Source organism: Oreochromis niloticus, linkage group LG16, assembly GCF_001858045.2.
Source record: "Oreochromis niloticus isolate F11D_XX linkage group LG16, O_niloticus_UMD_NMBU, whole genome shotgun sequence".
Lineage (NCBI taxonomy): Eukaryota > Metazoa > Chordata > Actinopteri > Cichliformes > Cichlidae > Oreochromis > Oreochromis niloticus.
Genome location: NC_031987.2, coordinates 4,034,019 through 4,053,766, shown reverse-complemented (window position 1 = coordinate 4,053,766; position 19,748 = coordinate 4,034,019). Strand labels below are relative to the sequence as shown.

Below are 19,748 nucleotides of genomic sequence, written 5' to 3'. Positions count from 1 at the left end.
AGCCCACAAGCTGTTCTGGAAGTTGGTCTTCACAGCCCCTGCATAGACTGAATTCCCGCTCTGTCTTTCTCTACTTAGCCAAAAATCTCCACCAAATTCAAGCTGTTTAACACCTGCACTGCTGCCCTGAACTTTTCTCTGTATAACTGAGCAGAGCAGTATGTCAAAATGAAAATCTCCATGCCAGTTGGATTGAATATTAAAGAGTATTTACTGAAGCAGCTCCCCAGAGCAAAAGCTGCGTGATGTCCGATTGTGAGAATGGAGAGGGTATTTGTCCGGGGAAATTCTCTGCAAGCCATGTGTGTTGCCTGCTGAACGCACTCTCACCTAAACTGAACTCTGTGTTTCCAGCATTGTTGCAGACCGTCTCCTGCTGTGTGCTGCATGTGAGAAAGTGCAACTCAGGACGGTGTCCTAACTTGATTCTTGCTGCATTTTCCTCACTTTATATCTCTTTAGCAACAATTGTAATTGTAAGACTATTTATAACAGATTTACGACAGGTAGGAAGTTGCTGTTGAACATTAAACACATGCCTTTGTTTTGTAACAGCAATAGCAGAAATTGCAGTTTATTTTCTAATTTTCAGCGTTGTTCACCAACTCTGTGTAAGAATGTCCTGGACAGTTTTATGGAAGAGATTTAATTTAAATTGGGGCTTAAGAGAGTCGGAAACTCTGAACTGGGGTCATCAGTTCTTTGAAAGCTGGTTGGCAGGGCTGTCTGTCCTTTGTTGCCTGTGCAGGGAGGGATAAATGAATGGCAAAAACCATAAACGGACACCAGCACATAAGATGCCTCGTGCAGAATATGTAGTGTTTGTTTTAAGTTTGTTTAAAAATGGTTAGCATATTGCAGTGATAAATGAGCGCCTGCATGAAATCCCCCTCTTTTTTGTATCTCCCCCTCACAGGCAGTTTGGTGAAGCAGTCCAACGAGGTCTTCACCTGTGGCACGGTGTGATGAATCCCTCCATGTTCCTCTTTGGCCGAGCTGGGCAGCGAACGATGGTGACCATGACAGAGGCGCACTGACGCCCTCCCTCGCTCCTCTCTTTCCACATCAAGTCTGCACAAGCAACAGCAGCCATAACAATGAGCACTCACAGTCGCCAAGGTAAGAAATAAGAAATGTAAAATTTAAACACAGCAGTTTATTTTGAATAGATTTATAGCTGCTGTGTTATGGGAAAAGTATATATTCTTTTCCTCCTTAGCACAGATCTGGATTTCTATTTTACTCAACTGGACAAAAGGTCCATTGTGTCCTCACTTCCCATCAAGCTCTGCTTGTCTTGGTCATGTTCAGCAAATTGATTTCACAGGCATTTATTAATTGTTGCAGTACTAACGGTTCTGTGCGACACAATGTAGCTTGCTGGCATCACCTTCTATTCTTTTGAAAAGTGTTTGGAGAAATGGTTGAGTCCCTGCCAAAAGGCTTTTCAAAGGGGTTTGCGTCAGAGCCGATGTTTCAGGTCGTCACATTACGGGGAAAACTGGCACAGGCCAAAGATATTTACTGATTTCTTTCTTGGTCTTCTTCCTCTTTTTTTTTTTCCTTTTTCTTAAATACACTGTGTTATGCAAGTGATCGTTGGAGTGGGCCGTGTTTTCCTGTTTCATTTCCTTTTTATTTTGGTCATTTCTGTTCCCTGCTCATGCTTCCCTCATCAACTTGCTTCTGAATATATGACATAAATTTAACTTAGCAGTTTTGGTTTTTTCATGTAATAAATCTGAATTGATGATGTTTGTCTAGTGTTAAGTTAAAAGAACAGTTGTATTCGTCGCATGTTTTTCATTTCATTTGGGGAGGTGGAATTTTTATGTCACAGCTAACAATCTGCTGATGGACAAATCTTTTGAAAAACAAATGTCAGCTGTTATGAAATAAAATAAAAAAATAGGTGAGTGATGATTGTGTTTGCATTAGGCCCGAGCATTCATCCAGTGCCAGACCTTCCTTCTCTTTGGGGAGCTCAGAAATTAAGCTCTCATTGCTCAGTTTCACTTCATGTTAGCGGTTCATTTTCTCCTTGTCGCCCTTCAGTTTGTGCAGTTCTGGTAAAGCCTTTTTCCACGTATGACAGATCATCATTTCCTATTTTTTTTTAGACCACCACTTTGAGGACTAAAGAGCCTTTTGTCTGACTTAAACTTGGGTGGCAAAGGCTGGCATGTTGACATGCTACTTGGCATTTTGGAACTGGGTTTATGGCCTTGGAGGCAGAGCTAGAACACACACACAGAAAAACTCTCTCTTATCCCTGCAAGACCTTCCCCTTCTGTCTACCCCCCTCTCCCTGCCCTCGTCTCCTCTCTCCAGCAGCAGTAATCGGTGGCAGTCCTGGCTGAGGGGGATCTTGCGTCAATAAATCGTCATGCATAGCGACTCGCCGGCCTGGAACACAAACAGAGAGAGGGGCCGTCTGCTGCTGGAGGCCTTGTATAGCTGGTTAAAAAAGCTTTGAGACCTCCGGAGTCTAACCAGAAAAAATCCTGGATGTTGAATGCACTTGGGTTAGAGTGTATTGTGTAGTGTCAGTCTTGTTTTTACCTCTTGGACTGGCCCCAGCCTCCTCTCTGTGATGATATGGATGCTGCTGTTTAGTAGTTATGCTTTATGTTTGCAGTCTGGACATAATGTGTAAACAAAGGAGCCAAAAACTTTGGCAAAGCGAGACCATGAAAACTCCCCGCTGGATTTTATTTCTTGCTTTGAAACCACAAAATGCTGGCGGCATCTTAACGTGTCTGCTTCATGTCCGCAAAAGCACCTTAGACACTTTAACATAGTCAAGAATGTCATCACACCTACTAACGTATCACTTTCAACACGACAACCGCTTGCTTTAAAGTAACTGATAGTTGGAGCTCTGAAGATCTCTTTTTATGGTGTGGAGCTTCAGTGCTAATCAGCAGTGAAGCTTTAAGAGCCTTTAACCAGTTGGGGGAGATAAAATGATCACAGTGTTGTTTAACAGACCTTTCACACGGTTAAAGATGAGGTTAGTGCTGTTGTTTTAGGCTTAGTTGTGAGTAAAATAATCACTCGGCCCCAAATTTGAGAACCAACACCCTTACTGATGATTACACATTACACACGTGATTATTTTGGAGACTTCCCCTCATACAGCAGTCGCCTGTACATAATAACATTTTACATCTAAAATTTATTTTCTAATTTACTGCAGACATTGGCTTAAATTGTCGCTATTTCCGAGAAGGTAGAGACATCAGTATGTGCTTACGTGAGCTCTCTCCTGCTACTCTGGCTTTCTCCCTCAGTGCAAAGATATGCATGCGTTGGGCTAATTGCGAATTCTAAATTGCTAATTAATTAAATCTGTAAGTGTGAACGTGAGTCTGTCTCGCTTCCTGTGACGACGTAATAAAGTGAATCAAAAGCGGACCCACACTTCCTTTCTGCGACACACAAAAATACACACAAAATAAAGAAGTGATCACAATAAAGGAATCGCACCTCCTCAGTCTTTTTTTAATTTAGACTGTTGGTTTATGGCAGATGGCTGTGAATTATTCATGTTTTTGGGATGACCACAGCCATGTGTAGATTTTATCCCAGAGATTATTCAGTATCGGGGAGGAAGGACGGCACAATAAGTGCCTCATAGATGATGCTGGAGTTGAAACCAGATAAGACTGTTTTGTTTTGTTTTCTCTGCTGATAAAGGCAGTGCATTCTTCATGATCTTAATGATTTGTGCTTTGGTTTTTTTTCCTTAGCTCTCGTCAATTTTGTCTGGTTCTAGCATTTCGGTAGTGGTGTTAATGTCGCAGTTTTAAACTAAAAATGCAGGGTTTCATTCTTTAGTCTTTCCTGGAGGGACTGTTTCCTGTCAGAATATGAGATGCGTGTTTAGGCCTTTGGGGTCAGCTCATTCCTCTAACAAAATTTAAGCCCAAGTATTAGATTTAAAGGTAATCAAAGGCAGGCGCTGCAGTTTACACTCCTGCATTTGAAATAGGAGGAATTTTTAATTCTTTCACTTGCCCTTCCTTCTCTTCTGTCACTCTAATTTCTCAGTCTGTCTCATTTTCTCTCTGGCTCCAGGTTTTAATCAGAAATTGTAATAAAGACTCTCAGTGGGAGCTATCAAAAGCTTGCAGTGGTGGATTAGAAGAGAGTGGCTAGCCTGTGCCAGGCCACTGGAAGTGAAGCATAATCTTCAAAAAGGGAGCTTAACACCTGCCGGTCCACGCCGATGATTCCTCATTTACAGAGGCCGGTGTCGCGGTGTCGGAGAAGGCTCGGGGTGTTAATTGATGGTTTAAGTCTGAACGTTTTGAAAGTTGTCTAAAGATGACTGAAGTCGACCGAGTTGAGAGGCAGAATGAATTAAGCAGGAGCTTAATCAGAGGAAGTTATCAGGGAAGTCGAACACAGAGCGAGGCGGTTCAATTCATCTGGGCTTGATTGCAGCCGCGCACAGAGCAGCTACTGCTATCTAGTAAGAGCTGGAGGAGCACAATGGTACTCTCTCCTATCCGAGCCTGATTGCTGCATTCAAATCGCGCCGCACGGTTATTGTTCTAATTTATCCTTGGCTCTGCAGAATATTTCTCAATGGAGTGATGGATTGGAATGAGAGCTGAACCGGACTAAACAGAAGCATTTTTAGGAGAACAATGGGAGCTGCTGTGGAGAAATAAGATTACTGCTTCATGATTGTCTTCCCCTCTACAGTTTTCCAGACTATTCCATTCAAGTAGTCTCATTGTCAGATGAAACAAGTGTGCGGTGCAGCCTTCAGAAGAATTTATTAAGCATTCAGAGCTTTGCTGCTGCCGCTGCTGGAACGAGAAGCTCGGTACTGAATTGCGGTTTTGTGTTTTTTGTTATGCATAGTGTCCTTTCACGTAATTAAAGATCATTTCATAATTAGATTATTTTTAGGGGTGTTTTTGGTAGCAGTGACAATGTGGTAATGGATTTTTAACGTCCTCTGATACCCGGCCTTTTGTGTTGATTTTTTTTCTTTTCTTATTTAATCTTCCAGCAGCCGTGCTAGTAAACGAGGCTGTCCTGAAACTTAATACTCGCTGCATGTGACGTTGCTTTGTGGGGAAAAGAAATGAAATGATAACACTGTGGTTTTTATAGGAGTGCTTATAGCATGAGCTGACCTTGTATGTAGTTATAGGGTTTTGATGGTACCACACAGCCCAGATGTCTGGTCTGGCGTAAGTCGTGAAATGAAGAAAATGATTGACCTCTAAGATTAACGCGTGAGGCTTCACATCTAGAAGTGAAATGCAAGAGGGCCCCATTGTCTTTAAGACCTCTGCCCAGCAGAAAACTCTGAAAAGAATATCCGTGTACTGCTGTATTTCCCATCTGGCTGTGGGATGAAGTCCGCTGGGTTCAGCAGGGGACAGCTGAGAAGAGGGAGGCGGGTCAGGTGGGTCTCTGAGGATGTAATCCTCCTGCTTCTATGAACAAAACAAAATCAAAAGTTCCAGCAGTTACACAATCCCTTTTAGGAAGGACTCTGTGCACCCTGGATCTCTCAGGGCAGAATGAACTTTTCCAGGCATTAATCCGAGGATAAGCCCCGAGTCCCTCTAACTCTGTGTGCCACAGTGTGCTAAAAATGCATGAAATACCCCACGGAGCCGCTGCGCTCGCTATGATTGGCATTCCCCTGCAGATTTGTACTTGTGGTACCAGTTTGGTGGTTTGAAAAAGCAGGTCTTGCCTTGCAGAAAAGTTGCTTTAAAAATAGAAACTGCGTGTTTCAGAAACAGCTGGGTGGTTTTGCACTGACTCAGGTCCATAGATTAAGATTAAGTGATAAAGCAGTCATCCACTCAGACCACAGTCTAAACACTCTTATCTCAACTCTGCCTCTTTAGGTTTTAATGCAGGTCTGATAAAACTGACATTTAACAAGGTTTCTATTTGCTTTGCTGATTAATGTCATGGACGATGAGTAAAGTTTTAGAAATGACTAATTCATTTAGCAGAGGAAGGTTTATTTTTAGATTGAAATGTTTATTTTAATACTAAACCAATATTTAGAGACTGTCGCTGATATTAGAATACACTCATTCTTTTATCTAATGGAGCTTATTTTATTTTTAGTGGATCAGTTATCATTGTTTTTATTTTCAGAAATGTACTCTATTACAGTTATTGCTATGCATATCAAACATGATCAAGATATGTACGAGCAATCTCAGGGAGCTAAAAGCTCGGCTGTCAGACTCTAAATGCTTTCACTGCTTTATCAGTTGCCTAAAGGTTCAGTCAGTAATTTTTGAGGTTATTAAATAGATAAAAAGGTTTGTATCCTTAATTATAATGTGTAGTTACATTTTCCAGCAAACTGATGCATTCTCATGAGCTTGTAATTAATCTCTTAAAAATACATAGGAGTGGGTTTGCAGTTTGTGGAAGCTATCATGTTGCCCCATCATATTTAAATGCAGTGGCTGGGACAGAGATTAATGCAAATAATTGTGTTTCTCGTTTGTGGCTAAAATTGACCACATACATGGAACACTAAAGGTGGAGGAGAAGAGAACTCGACAGCTAAAGGGCAACAACAGGTTATAAGCTAACTCGGGTATCCTAAAAATCACACTTCTGCTCCCACAGTTTGATTACATCCTCACATCATATGAGAGTTTATTCACTAAACGTCAGAGCCCAACAATGTTACGTTCACTTCAAAGACAGTTTTATTAATGCTGGCTAACAGCAGCTAATGGAGACTAACAGCAGCGCTTATTGACAGAAAACAGCATATTGCCATCAAAACATCACTCATCGACTTCTTTCACAAAGTTTACATGTGGATGTTTGTCACCAGAAATTGAGAGTTGAGGTATAAAATGATCACTTCAAATGTTTTGTTTGTGAGAAACAGCCAATCAGATGAAGGTGGGGTTAAAGGGAAGAGAAGCGGGTATATTTAGAGATTCAGGATATGATTAATAATGATTTTTGGAATGTGAATGCTGCATGGAAGAATACCAAAACTATGGAACTGGAAATGAGTGTAGCACATGCCCTTTAAATTATATATTTCTTTTTTTTTCTCTGTGTTTGTGGAACTTTTGACTGTTCTTGTCTTCTCATTGTGATACTCCCCAAACAATCTGATCCTGGTTAACATCATTTAAAGTTGCAGCCTAATCTTCAGAGTTTTGCTAGTTGACATCATTTCACAGCATCTTATTCATGATTAATTCACAGAAACCTCCTTCTCTCTCATTCCTTTCCTCTGTGAGAAGATAATGTCTCTATCAGCACCAGCTAGCAGCAGTAGGGCGTTGTGCCATGATTCAGCCATGTGACAACTCTACTTTGAGTGGGGTCTTGGTGCTTCTAGCCTGCTCAGAAGGTCATAATGGAAACAAATTGGCCCTAAACCTTCCTGCCTGTTGCTTTCACTGAACAGTACTACAAACCGACCCATTCCAAGAGGGACTTGACATTTTTTAAGCAGCACTACACAACCAGTTCTCCAGTTAACTGATGAAATTCAGTCTGCAGCAAGAGACGATTCCTAATATGGCACAAGTGACTTTGTTGAGGTAGAGGAAGACGATTTCAGACGTGGAGGTTTCTGGCTTTATAACTCAGATTCATCTGGGGAAATCAGGGTTGTTTAAGTGAGTGTATTATGTTCCTCCTTCAGAGCCGTGTGCTCACCAAGCCTTTTGAACTCCTACTGCTCCAATGGAGCTGCTCAGCTGCCAAGAGTCGACTCCTGTGGTTGCACTTGGCAGCTTGCATGTGTGAATATGTGCAATCTGAAGCCTTTTTTGAGACATACTGGCTTCTTATTAAATATGTCTTAAATAAATAGCAGGTAAGATTGCTTTTCATAAAATTTCTTCCGTATGACATTGCAATGATGTTGCTGGTCAAATTAAAAGCAAAGCTATATTTAGATATCTTGTTTCCATTGCCATTCGTGTGTGTGTGTTCCACCTTTTAATGTAATATAAAAAAACAGATCTTTGTGGAATGGAAAGATCCTCGATTTGTGTGATATTTTTGTTAGCATCAAGCTGCTTGTTGGCTGCAGCACACAAAGTCACAGTAGCGCTGCTGCATTATCGGGGTGTTGGATAAACACGCTTGCTATTTTGGATGTGGAGTGATACATGAGTGGGTGGTTGATATGCAAAATGTCAAGTTTATGTTTTCAGGTATATTTAGCCGCACAGAGTGAACTGCAAAGACCTGTGAACTTTTAAAGAGTCAGATAAAGATGAAAACGCGACCTTAGTCCAATCATTGGCGAGCTGAGGGGAGAAACGGGAGGAAGAAACTTTGACATTAGACTTGTGTGTCACTGCTTGGCTTCATGTGCTATAACAGCACTTTAAAATTTATTATACTAATGATATTGTGCTATCTTCTCATCTTTGGTCAACTGCCACTGATTTCACTATATGAAATGAAATTATATTGGCTGTGGTTAATCAGGCTATAATTTGGAATAGAAACTAAACTCCTGGGTGCTGTCTGGTTGTGTTTTAGTGCTCTAGGTTGAGTTGGTAATGGTAATTCAGAAAGAACAATGGATTGGCTCATTTTTATTGATTTCTTTGATGAAGTCCTACTTTTAAAAGCAGAACCTCATCAAGAGCAGCGATATCTTGTTCAGCATTTCTTGACCAAACAGCAGAAATGACAAATAACACAAAATATTGCTCTTATGAAATGTATCCCAACAGGCGATCTTTGAAAACTTTAGCCAAGTCTTTGAGAAGCAACACCTGGCTTGCTAATGTGATAAAAGTGGGATTTTTTTTTTTTTTTTTTTTTATACATAGGTTAAGACGGGAAGCCTTGGTGTCTCGGACTAGCCACAGCCCAGTTTTCATCAAAATATATTATCATAATAAACTCATATCGTAAAACTCGGCATTATCTAGCATAACCATATCACCAGAGGCTACATGAAGCCTTTACTGTGGGGAACAAGGAAACTTCCTGAATTAATCTATGCGAGCTCACCGAGTTCAGCCGCACTCGTCATCAGTCAAATTGCATGTAAATGAGGTTTGTCGTCCTCCCACTTCGTAATTTACCAGATTTCTCTTACATCCATTACCACAGCGTAGCACGCTCATTTCTCCAGCTTTCAGAGGCAGCAGCCTATTAGATGAATGAAGCAGCAAGAGTCTGCTTAGACTTGGTGTTGGCTAGATAAATGAGCTGGTATAAATGCACTAGTTGGGTAAGAAATATGACTCGCTGTGACCCGTGACTTTGGAAGCTTGTTAACCAGAGTTGACTCCAACTCTGAGAAAGATTGTAGTTTATGAAAGGTGTATTTGCTGTGAGTGTGTCTGTGCGTACGCATATATTGAATATAAGGACTTTTCTCTTGCTCCTCTGCTGTAGCTCAGTGAAATGTCACTGATTGTTGAGCTCATGCTAAACTATCTCCTCTTTGTCAGACCGACGATGATTTTGTCTTTGTGTCTGCGTCTGTCAGGCTCTCTGTCATTCTCACACGATTGCAACGGGAGCTAAAACTCTCTTAATGAGCATCCGTGCAATGACAAGCCACTCAGCAAGCATTTCAATGCAGAGGAAGATGCTGACACAACGTGTAACACACGCAAACGCCGCTTCTTCCGTGGGAATGTTTATTTGACCTGACAAAGATGCAGACTCGGAGGATTTTTTGGGGGACTGAACAGTTGGTTAACACAGAAACTAACACCCACACTGCCGTGGGTGTTGGAAAGTTAAATATGCAGGTGTTTTAAGGATTTTAAGAGGGTATTTCTCGGTTTTGATGCCATGACTTGTCCTTTTTCTAAAATATTTTATTTTTGAACCAGTGTTCATTGGAGATGTCACTTGGATGAGTGACAAAATGTTTCTCCCACTGAAAATGCGGCGTCCACATGAACAGAATCAACTTTTAGGGATTTCCTTACCTGGATGTTTGAGCAGGCTGAGCATATTTGACATTTAAGACATTTGAACCTAATACGAAAAGTAATTCCTCATTTATCGTTAGGCTAACTGTGTTCTTATGAATTAGCTCTAATGAAGTAATCACAGGTTTATGTTAGTGCAGGGTGCTTTGAGGATTATTAGTGGCAGGGCAAAAAAAAGCAAAATAAAAAAACATGGGAATATGCTTTTGATCTATTTATAGACCCGATTACTAGACACCAGTTATCCACCCTCCCCAGTGTTTTGCTCTCCCACAACTGTATTTTATTTAGAGAACAAAGGACATTTTGTTGAGAGCACAGATCTAATGGAGCCCTCATTCCTTTTTGTTCACACCAGAAACACACAGTAGGCTCATACCAAAACATAAACATACCACATCAGAGCCCAGTCCCGGCAGTGAGTTCCACTGCCGTCTTCGCGGTGGTAGTTTTCCATCATAGAATTGATTTAATTGCACTGCAAACACCTTTGAATACCGCTTTAAGGTCCAGGTGCACAGTGTTGCTCTGGTCTCACCCCGATGATGTTATGAGCTTGGTGTTATGTCTTTATAGGCGGATCAAGGCAGCCTGTTGCATTACTCAGTGAGGTGAAGCCCTGTAATAATGTTGGCAGCAATCTAAAAGCAGCCCTAGATTACAGTTCCCGAATGACATCATTACTCAGCCTTAGTTGCCGGTGAAGTGTCACTTAATGTGCTGCAGGTAAGACAGATGGCTACAAATATTTGCACACGGTGAATCATAGATTCTTAACCATTTTCTGGCTTTCATGTGTTGTTGTTGTATATATGTATATATTTGTTTAAATATCCAAATAAAGGTCAGGGCCAGAAAGACTTTAAAAGACTTTAAAAACATACAATTGCTCCTAAAAAGTTGTGGTCATTTGGAACTCTTCTAGAGCTTCGTGATAAAATATTTTTGGTCCTGAGCTGATTTATGTATTTAAATAGTTTGGTGGTTGGTATGAAGCCTTTGTGCTAATATGCTGTTTGGGTTTTCATCAGACATGGTGCCGTGCACGATGGCCAAACATCAACACTTTGGTCTCGTCTGCCAAAACGACATTGTTCTAGAAGTCTTCTGATTTGATCTGATGCAACCTTGCAAACCTAAGCTGTGATGCTATCGTCTTTAATTAGACAGAAGAATCTTTCTCATTGCAATAATTGCAAACAAGCCATATGTTCAGTCTTTTTTTTTTCAAAAAACATTGTATTGTCATGAATTTTAACATGCTGATTTTCTGCTTTTGCAGAGTTGGTCATACGTGGTAATAACCAGTTAATAAAGTGATTTATTAGCAGCACCAGGCTGCTGCTCACACTCTTAATTAGAAGATGTAAGGCTGTAGTTATTTTTTCACATGACTGCAAACTTTCTGTGAAAATTTCTGTATCATGTGACGACGCATTCGTCCTTAAAGTTGTTAGATGCGAAGATTTGGTGTCCTGGATTGTGTGGCGTTGGAAATACATTTCCTAAAATGGGTTTGAACCAATAACCTTTTATCCCCTAGATGACATTCAGAGGCAATCTACTAATATTCAGGCCAGAGAAAATGGACAGCTTTCCATCTCAGCTGGCAAAGGTCAGGCTGGACACAGGCCTCCACTATTGAAGGCCCTTTTGTTGCGACCACAACAAACAAGCAAGCCATTCTCAGCTCTGTGCTGGTGTAATTATGCTGCATAAAAACAAGCGTGACGATTTTAATTGTAATTAGAGGGGGAAAATTGGTGAAGGGACTGAGCCAACTGTAGGCAACGCATTACTGTATGTGTGCGTTAGTGTGGGTCTATTAGTATTTGAGGACATACTCCTTGTGTTTTTGCCCCGGGCAAGCACAGTCACAGGCTCTTTCATTTTTCCCTTTTATGTGAATAATGAATCCATCGCGGCTGACACTTATTGAAATGGTGCTTCAAAATCAAGCGGTCAAAGGCCGTAATTGTAGCATGTTTAGTCATACTGTGGTTAGAGTGAGAGCGTTCCAGAGAGGTCGTTCTACCTTTATTCAGCCAGTTGTTCATTGGTATCGGTACATTCTAACATTTCATTGTGAGCGTGTTTTCTTTCTGTCATAAAATCTGTAGTGAACTGAGGTGAACTAGTTGTTAAGTTGGTGTTGTGCGTGGACGCATAGTGAATAGTCAGTCATTCACTACATTGTGTATTTGGGGATCAGATCCAACTGTGGCAGCACTTTTATCAAGAGCATGTTTGCAGTACAATTGATCAAAGATGTCTGACAGTGGGAGAAACTGGAGTGCCCAGATGAGACTAGAGCCAGCTCTTGGCGATAGTGGGAAGGAAAACTCCCTTTTAACAGGAAAAAACATTCTGCAGAACCAGGCTCGGGAGGGACAGGCATCTGCTGCCATGTAAAGAGAAGTCAGGGGAAGTAGTCAAGGTTTATAGTTCTGTACAGATGCAGATATTTCAGTTTAGACCAAAGTAGTAAGACAACGACACAAAAACCTGTGCTGGCCCCCTTACAACAGGACTACCTGAAAAGTCTCTCATAAGCAGTTTTGGAGCGATAGCACATGTTCAAACCATGGAGTATATTTACTTGTTTTAAGGCACAATAACACCTAATGAAATTGGAGGGAAACAAACTATCCTAAATGGCCACGTGTGTAGTTTTCCGTCAGTATACAAAATAGACCATGAGATAGATTGGAGGTCATACTACATCACCTTACAATGAACATGTTCTTAAAGCTGTGTGTAAAACTCAGCTTGTGTTTCTAAGGGATTGTATTTTCTCCTCCTTGCCACAGACAAAGCATGATCTTACTCAACCCACCCCCTCTCCCACGTCCCCACATTTGCTTCAGTCAAACGATTTATGTCTAATTACCGGGTATAAGCTCTCCACTTCCTCTGAAAGGCTTCATATTAGAAACCAAATCTTATAATTAACCCATCCTTTCACATGAAAGTAATGGCAATGCTCTGCCTTGTCAGAGGCCCATGTTGACAGTTCTGTGATCTCAGCACAGCCCTTCCGAACACTGCCTCTCTAAATATGCCAGGCGTTTAGGGAAAGATGAGCTGGCTAATGGACTGCTTACTAGTGGAATGGAATGAAGAGATTGACCTTGAAGGTTTTTGTTTAGTTAAGTTGTCTGAACAGAGAAAATCTCCTCCAAGTGCGAAAGTAAGGGAATATGATCCACATGCGCTTTCATATGTGCCTAAATGTCTGTTTACCTTAGATTAATTACACATTCTATACAGCTGCTGAATTATGGGGCAGAAAAATGAAGCCACCTTGCATGTGCCAAAAACTGCAGTTCCTGAAATGTCCACTTGAGGCTAAGATAAAATAAGATGACCTTTATTAGTCCCACAGGTGGGAAATTTGTTTTGTTACAGCAAAGTGCAAAGTTATGTAGCAGAAATTAGAAAACACTGGAAAGCAATAAAATACAATAAAATAAAATAAAATACCATATACAATAGAATAAAATGGAAATACAATACTATATACAACTGAGTAGGAAAATACAAAAATACAACTTCGTCAGAAGAAGAATTGCACATATAGCAGTCTTATTGCACATGTGTGGGTTTGTGTGTTTGATCAGCTGCAAAAGTCTTTGTTATGGAGTCTGACAGCAGTGGGGAGGAAAGACCTGCGAAGTCTCTCAGTCCCACACCGTGGGTGCTGCAGCCTGCCACTGAAGGAGCTGTTCAGTGCTGTCACAGTCTCCTGCATGGGGTGGGAGATGTTGTCCAACAGGGATGACAGCTTAGCCACCATTCTCCTGTCACTCACCACCTCCACTGGGTCCAGAGGGCATCCTAGAACAGAGCTGGCCCTTCGGATCAGCCTGTTCAGTCTCTTCCTGTCCCCAGCAGAGATGCTGCCTCCCCAGCAGACCACACCATAGAAGATGGCTGAGGCCACCACAGAGTCATAGGTCTTCAGGAGTGGGCCCTCCACTCCAAACGACCTGAGTCTCCGCAGCAGGTACAGTCTGCTCTGCCCTTTCCTGTAGAGGGCGTCTGAGTTATGAGTCCAGTCCAGTTTGTTGTTCAGATGAACACCAAGGTACCTGTAGCTGTCCACAGCCTCAATGTCCATACTTTGGATGTCCAGTGGTTGCAGTGGAGGATGCTTGTGCCTGCGGAAGTCTACCACCAGCTCCTTGGTTTTACTGGCATTGATCTGGAGGTAGTTCTGCTGGCACCAGTCCACAAAGTCTTGAGTCAGTCCTCTGTACTCCTTGTCGTCCCCATCAGTGATGAGGCCGACTATTGCAGAGTCATCAGAGAACTTCTGCAGGAAGCACTGGGTGGAGTTGTGGGAGAAGTCTGCAGTGTAGATGGTGAAGAGGAACGGAGCCAGAACCGTTCCCTGTGGGGCCCCCGTACTGCAGACGACCCTGTCCGATACACAGCCCTGAGTCCTCACATACTGTGGTCGGTCGGTGAGGTAGTCCAAAATCCAGGTAGTGAGGTGATGGTCCACCTCAGAGTTCTCCAGCTTGTCCTTCAGAACCGAGGGAAGAATAGTGTTGAAGGCACTGGAGAAATCAAAGAACATGATTCTCACAGTGCTCCCAGCGGTCTCCAGGTGAGCGAGGGAACGATGTAGGAGGTGAATGACGGCATCATCCGCTCCAGTGCCAGGCTGGTAGGCAAACTGAAGTGGGTCCAGTGATGAGCTCACCAGGCGCCGAAGATGAGCCAGGACCAACCGCTCCAGGGTCTTCATCAGGTGGGATGTCAGAGCCACCGGCCTGTAGCTGTTGAGGTCCTTGGGGCGTGAAGTCTTTGGCACTGGAACAACACAGGAGGTTTTCCAGAGCTGTGGGACTCTCCCCAGCCTCAGGCTCAGGTTGAAGAGGTGCTCGATCACCCCGCACAGTTGGTCCGCGCAGGACCTGACGACCCTCGAGCTGATGCCATCTGGGCCCGCTGCCTTCTTGCCATTAATCCTCCTCAGTTCCCTCCTAACCTGGGTGGTTGAGAGAGACAGGCTGGAGCCTTGTGTTGATTGTGTATTGGATGCTGTTGTTGGGGGTGGGGAGGAGTGAGCAGGGTGAATAGAGGTGGTGTGAAGTGTCTGAGGTGTCAGAGGTGGAACAGCAGCAGTGGGGGTGGATGAGTCTGCAGCCGATGTTGGAGACTGCCTCATGGATGAATCAAATCTGTTGAAGAAATGATTCAGTTCATTTGCCCACCTCACATCCCTCCCAGGCAGAGAGTTCTGATGTTTGTGGCCTGAGATGGTTCTGAGGCCTCTCCAGACTTCACCAACGTTATTTTGCTGAAGCTGGTTCTCCATCTTTTGCCTGTAGCTGTCCTTCCCATTCCTTATCAGTCCCCTCAGCTTTCTCTGCACCCTTTTCAACTCCTCTTTGTCTTTGGATATGAAGGCCCTCCTCTTCTGCTTGAGGACAGCTTTAATTTCTGGGGTAATCCAAGGTTTGTTGTTGGAGAAACACCGTACAGTCCTGGTAGGTACGGTGTTATCCACACAGAAATTAATATAGTCAGTAATGCATGTAGTAAGGCTGTCGATGTCCTCTCCGTGGTCGTCACAGATCACCTCCCACACAGTGGACTCAAAACAATCCTTAAGAGCCTCCTCGCTCTCCTCCGACCATCTCTGTACTGAGCGGGTGGCTGGTGGCTCCCTGCGCACTAAGGGCTCATACACAGGGACAAGGTGCACCAGGTTGTGGTCAGATCTGCCCAGTGGAGGGAGAGGTGATGAACTGTATGCCTCTTGTGCATTGGCATACAGTAAGTCCAGTATTTTATTGTCTCTGGTTGGGCATGTCACATACTGGGTGAAGGTGGGCAGTGAGGCATGATTAAAGTCCCCTGATATTATGAGGAGGGCTCTCGGAGATTGTGTTTGCAGTCTGCTGACCACAGAGTGGAGAGAGTCACAGGCTTCATCAGCGTTGGCTGAGGGGGGGGGACATACGCTGTTAATGCGATAACATGCGAGAATTCCCGGGGCAGGTAGTACTGTACGGACGCATGCTAACAGCTAACAGCGCAATGTCTCTGCTGCAGAGTTTTTCTTTTACAGTGATGTGCCCGAGGTTACACCATCTGTCATTCACAAACGCTGCCAGTCCCCCTCCTTTCCTCTTACCGCTCTCTCTCGTCCTGTCCGCTCGCAGCAGCTGGAATCCCGGTAGTGTCACGCTCGTGTCCGGAGTTAGCGATGTTAGCCACGACTCCGTTAGCATCATGATGCTACATTGCCGGTACTCCCTCTGTGACCAGGTTAGCGACGTGAGCTCATACATCTTATTGGGCAAAGATCTTACATTTCCAATAATTACAGAAGGAAGAGATGGTCGATAACGTCTCCTTCTCGGGTGACGGCGCTCCTTCCCAGCTCAACACCCCCGTCTTTTCTTCCTCAGCTCGCTTGGAATGTCGAGTCTGTCCGCCGGCAGTACCGCTGCGGGACGCAGCGCTAACAGCTGATCCCTACTGTAAACAAAGGATCCCTGCTCTGGGTCCCCAGACACGGGTGAAAAAAGTAGAAAAAAAACTAAGAAAAATGACCAGAACTAGCACAAAACGGTAGAACATGGTTGCAGAGTCTAATTACTAATACGTTAGTTATAAAAATTACGAGAAGAAAAAAGATAAGAAATAAAGAAACTGAGAATGAGCAGAGCTGCTGTAACAGGCTGCCGCACACGGGGGGCGCCCGAAGAGAAAAGGCTTATTAACAATAATCCTTGTTAATACCCATAAACAAGGATATTAACAAGTTTGCAACCTTATTGGGCAAAAGAAAAAACAAGTTACTTGCTGATTTTTCACTTTCTGCAAACCAACATAGAGGATGGTGCAGCCGTTAACATTATTGCCCTGCACTGTCACGGTAAGACGATTCTGGGTTTGAACCTTGTGATCACTGCCAGGGTTGTGTTTGCAGTTTGCATGTCGCCCACAGTCCAGAGATATACATGCTAGCTTAAACAGTGATTCTAAATTCGCTGTAGGCATGGATGCAAGCAGGTAAAGCACTTAATGCATGGGGTAAAGTGGTGTACAATTGCCTTACTAATTTAGTAGGCTAATATGAACTGGGAACCTTTATTATATAAATGCCAAAAATTCTATCTCAGTAAATTTTATTAAGAATTATAGTGTGTATTATTAGAAGTGGTGCTACTTTGAGTGGTGTTTTAGCCACGGATCTACACCCTTTCAAACATGTTTATGGTGTTTGTGCCATTTTCAAGCATTTATAGTACAATTATAATTATCTGACAATTAATTATGACTTGATGTGCCAGTATTTTTGACTAACAGCATGTCTGTGTTCTACGTTTGGTGAGCAATACTCTTCTATTTTGTACTAATTAGCAGACGTCTGTCTCTGAGTGTAGACTCGTACCGTCTATGTATGCATGCTGCTAACCAAGCTTGCTTGAATTAACTGATATTTTGGCATGCTACACTCTTGTCTAAATATAGCCCTGTCTGGCTTAGAAAAACCAGCATGGCAATGAACATAAAGATAAGGTTTAGGCTTCAGAAAAGCAACTTTTATAGGCTGTGTATATTTTATGTTTCTGAAGTAATGTTTTAAGTTTCATTTAGAATTTAATCATAAATGTATCTATGGTTTGTCTCCCATGTCCTCTTTAACGGGTGGATCAATCTGAGCGAAACTTTGCATGAACATCATCACACATACACTGACTATTGACTTCTATGTTTTGAAAAAACTATTTATTATTAACAAAAATGACGTTCATTTATCATCTCTCTGCAAATGCGACTTCACTTTCTTTTGTGTGGATTAGTTTTTGGGCCATGTTCACCATACGTAGCTTGTATTTAACTTCACGGTTACAAACATTTCTTTCTGACTATGACAGAGTTTTATCTCAGTCATAACTAAACATGGAATGAAGACTTTGAAAGAACACCACAGTTGATCTAAATCGATGAACACTGGCACAACTTTTGACTATTTTTACGCCAAGCTTAACTTTTCTGCTTGTTGGTTCATTGGCATCCTCTCCTTTTGTTGTTGTTTTTTTTTTAACCTCATTCGTTTCTGTTTACATATACAAATGTGATGGACAGCACAGCGTGTGAGATGAGTCCCAAGTTATTAACATTTTTATGAGGTGATTTCTCGAGTTCTAAACAACACTTGTGTGAAAGTTGGCTCTGCTTCAGTTTGTTTCCATTGCTAACTGATCTAGGGGAGTTTCAGGAGTGGATTAGTGTTGCTGAAGGAGCTTGTTGACATCAGATGGCATGGGAACTATGAATCCACACACAAGGCTCAGTGAAGGAGCTCAAGCAATCCTGCACTGGGCACGTAGAGAGAGGGGGAAAAACAAATAAACTAAGCCTAAAGTAAGTATCTCCACAGTTGGCTTGTTCCCATAGACATTTGGTAGAGGAAGAAGATGGATACAAGGACATTCTGGTTGTCAGTGATAGACTTGGTTAAAAATTCCCAGTAATTCCCAACAATCCGAGTGGCTTTAATATAAGCTATTGAGATATCAAATTGATAATTTGATTATTAAATGTTTATCAAATAAACTGGACAAATTATATCATTAAACATTTTTAAAACCAACTGTGATCAGTCACACCCTCTACATGCTGCACAACAATACAAAGATGAGCCAGTTATGACCCGTCTGTATTATCTTGGATACACAAGTAACTTCATTCTTTTGTATCAAGAAGTTCAAGTGTAGTGTGATATTTGGTGCTCGTGCAATCAGAACACTCAATGAAAGAAACATACAGTATAAGTATGTGCCCAGTATGAATATTAATAATTGTAATGACAGTGCAATTCACTCAGCATCAGACTGGTCTGTAATCCTATAGTAAACTCCTTCTAAAACCCAAGTGAGTCACTATTATTACAGATAATCCCCTAGTCTGGTTTTGTGTGACATGCTGGTGAATGCAGGGGTAAACTACATGCACACATGCGCGCGCACACACACACCATTCTGTTTACAAACTGATTGCATTTCAGCTATTATCTTAGTTGAACAGAAAACAGCACAAAGCAGATGGCTGCTGTGTATAATGTTACAAGATTGCTTTTATCTTATTTATGTAGTGCTGCATGAATGCTGTCAGCGGACTGTCATCAGCAGAATGTATGTCCCAGCATCCACTCGTGCTTAAGCAGATCAGGTTATTACACAGAGATCCACGATGCAGATATTCTAGTTTAGAACTCGAGCACAACAAGGGAATCTTGTTGCTTTTAAGCTGTTTCCACATGTGGATTCTGGACAATGTCGGGAGGATCAGGTTGGGAAATTGTCCTGATTTGCCCTTTTTCTTACCTGTAGCATCAACAGTAGGTAGTCCACATGAGATGTGTTTTTCTGACAGTTAATGCCGTGTTTTGTTAAGCGGAGGGTTAGCAGGAGTTCAGACTCATGATGCACAATCACTCATTGTAACCTGCTACAGTAGGGCTGTGCGATATGACCAAAATCTCATATCCCAATATTAAGACATCTATCGTCCGATAACGATATAAATCACAAAAATGTAACATTTTCTGTAAATTCTGTGAATCTCGCGCAGCTCGACTTGCGTGAAGTGTTTCCAGCTGGGCGTCGTGTACCTGGAGTCGAGTGTTTTAACTGATGCATGAAACGACAACGCATAAAAACAAGCGCTTGTCCGTCTGTAGTGTGGTTATATTAAATATAAGAGAAAGAGAGAACTTTAGGAAATTAATATAGCCGCTACAGTGACCCATCAAAATAATGAAAAAATATTGCCGTAAAC

At 42.3% G+C, this 19,748-nt stretch overlaps 1 protein-coding gene across 3 annotated transcripts in view; it reads left to right on the top strand.

Moving 5' to 3' along the window:
* Positions 1 to 19,748, top strand: part of hdac4 (histone deacetylase 4) — a 120,074-nt gene that overhangs the window by 11,566 nt on the left and 88,760 nt on the right. For all 3 annotated transcript variants that reach the window (XM_013270239.3, XM_005450443.4, XM_019353109.2), the window contains one exon: positions 917 to 1,119. In XM_013270239.3, coding sequence (XP_013125693.1) covers positions 1,098 to 1,119 — 22 coding nt within the window. In that variant the 5' untranslated portion in view covers positions 917 to 1,097. The remainder of the gene's footprint in view (positions 1 to 916; positions 1,120 to 19,748) is intronic.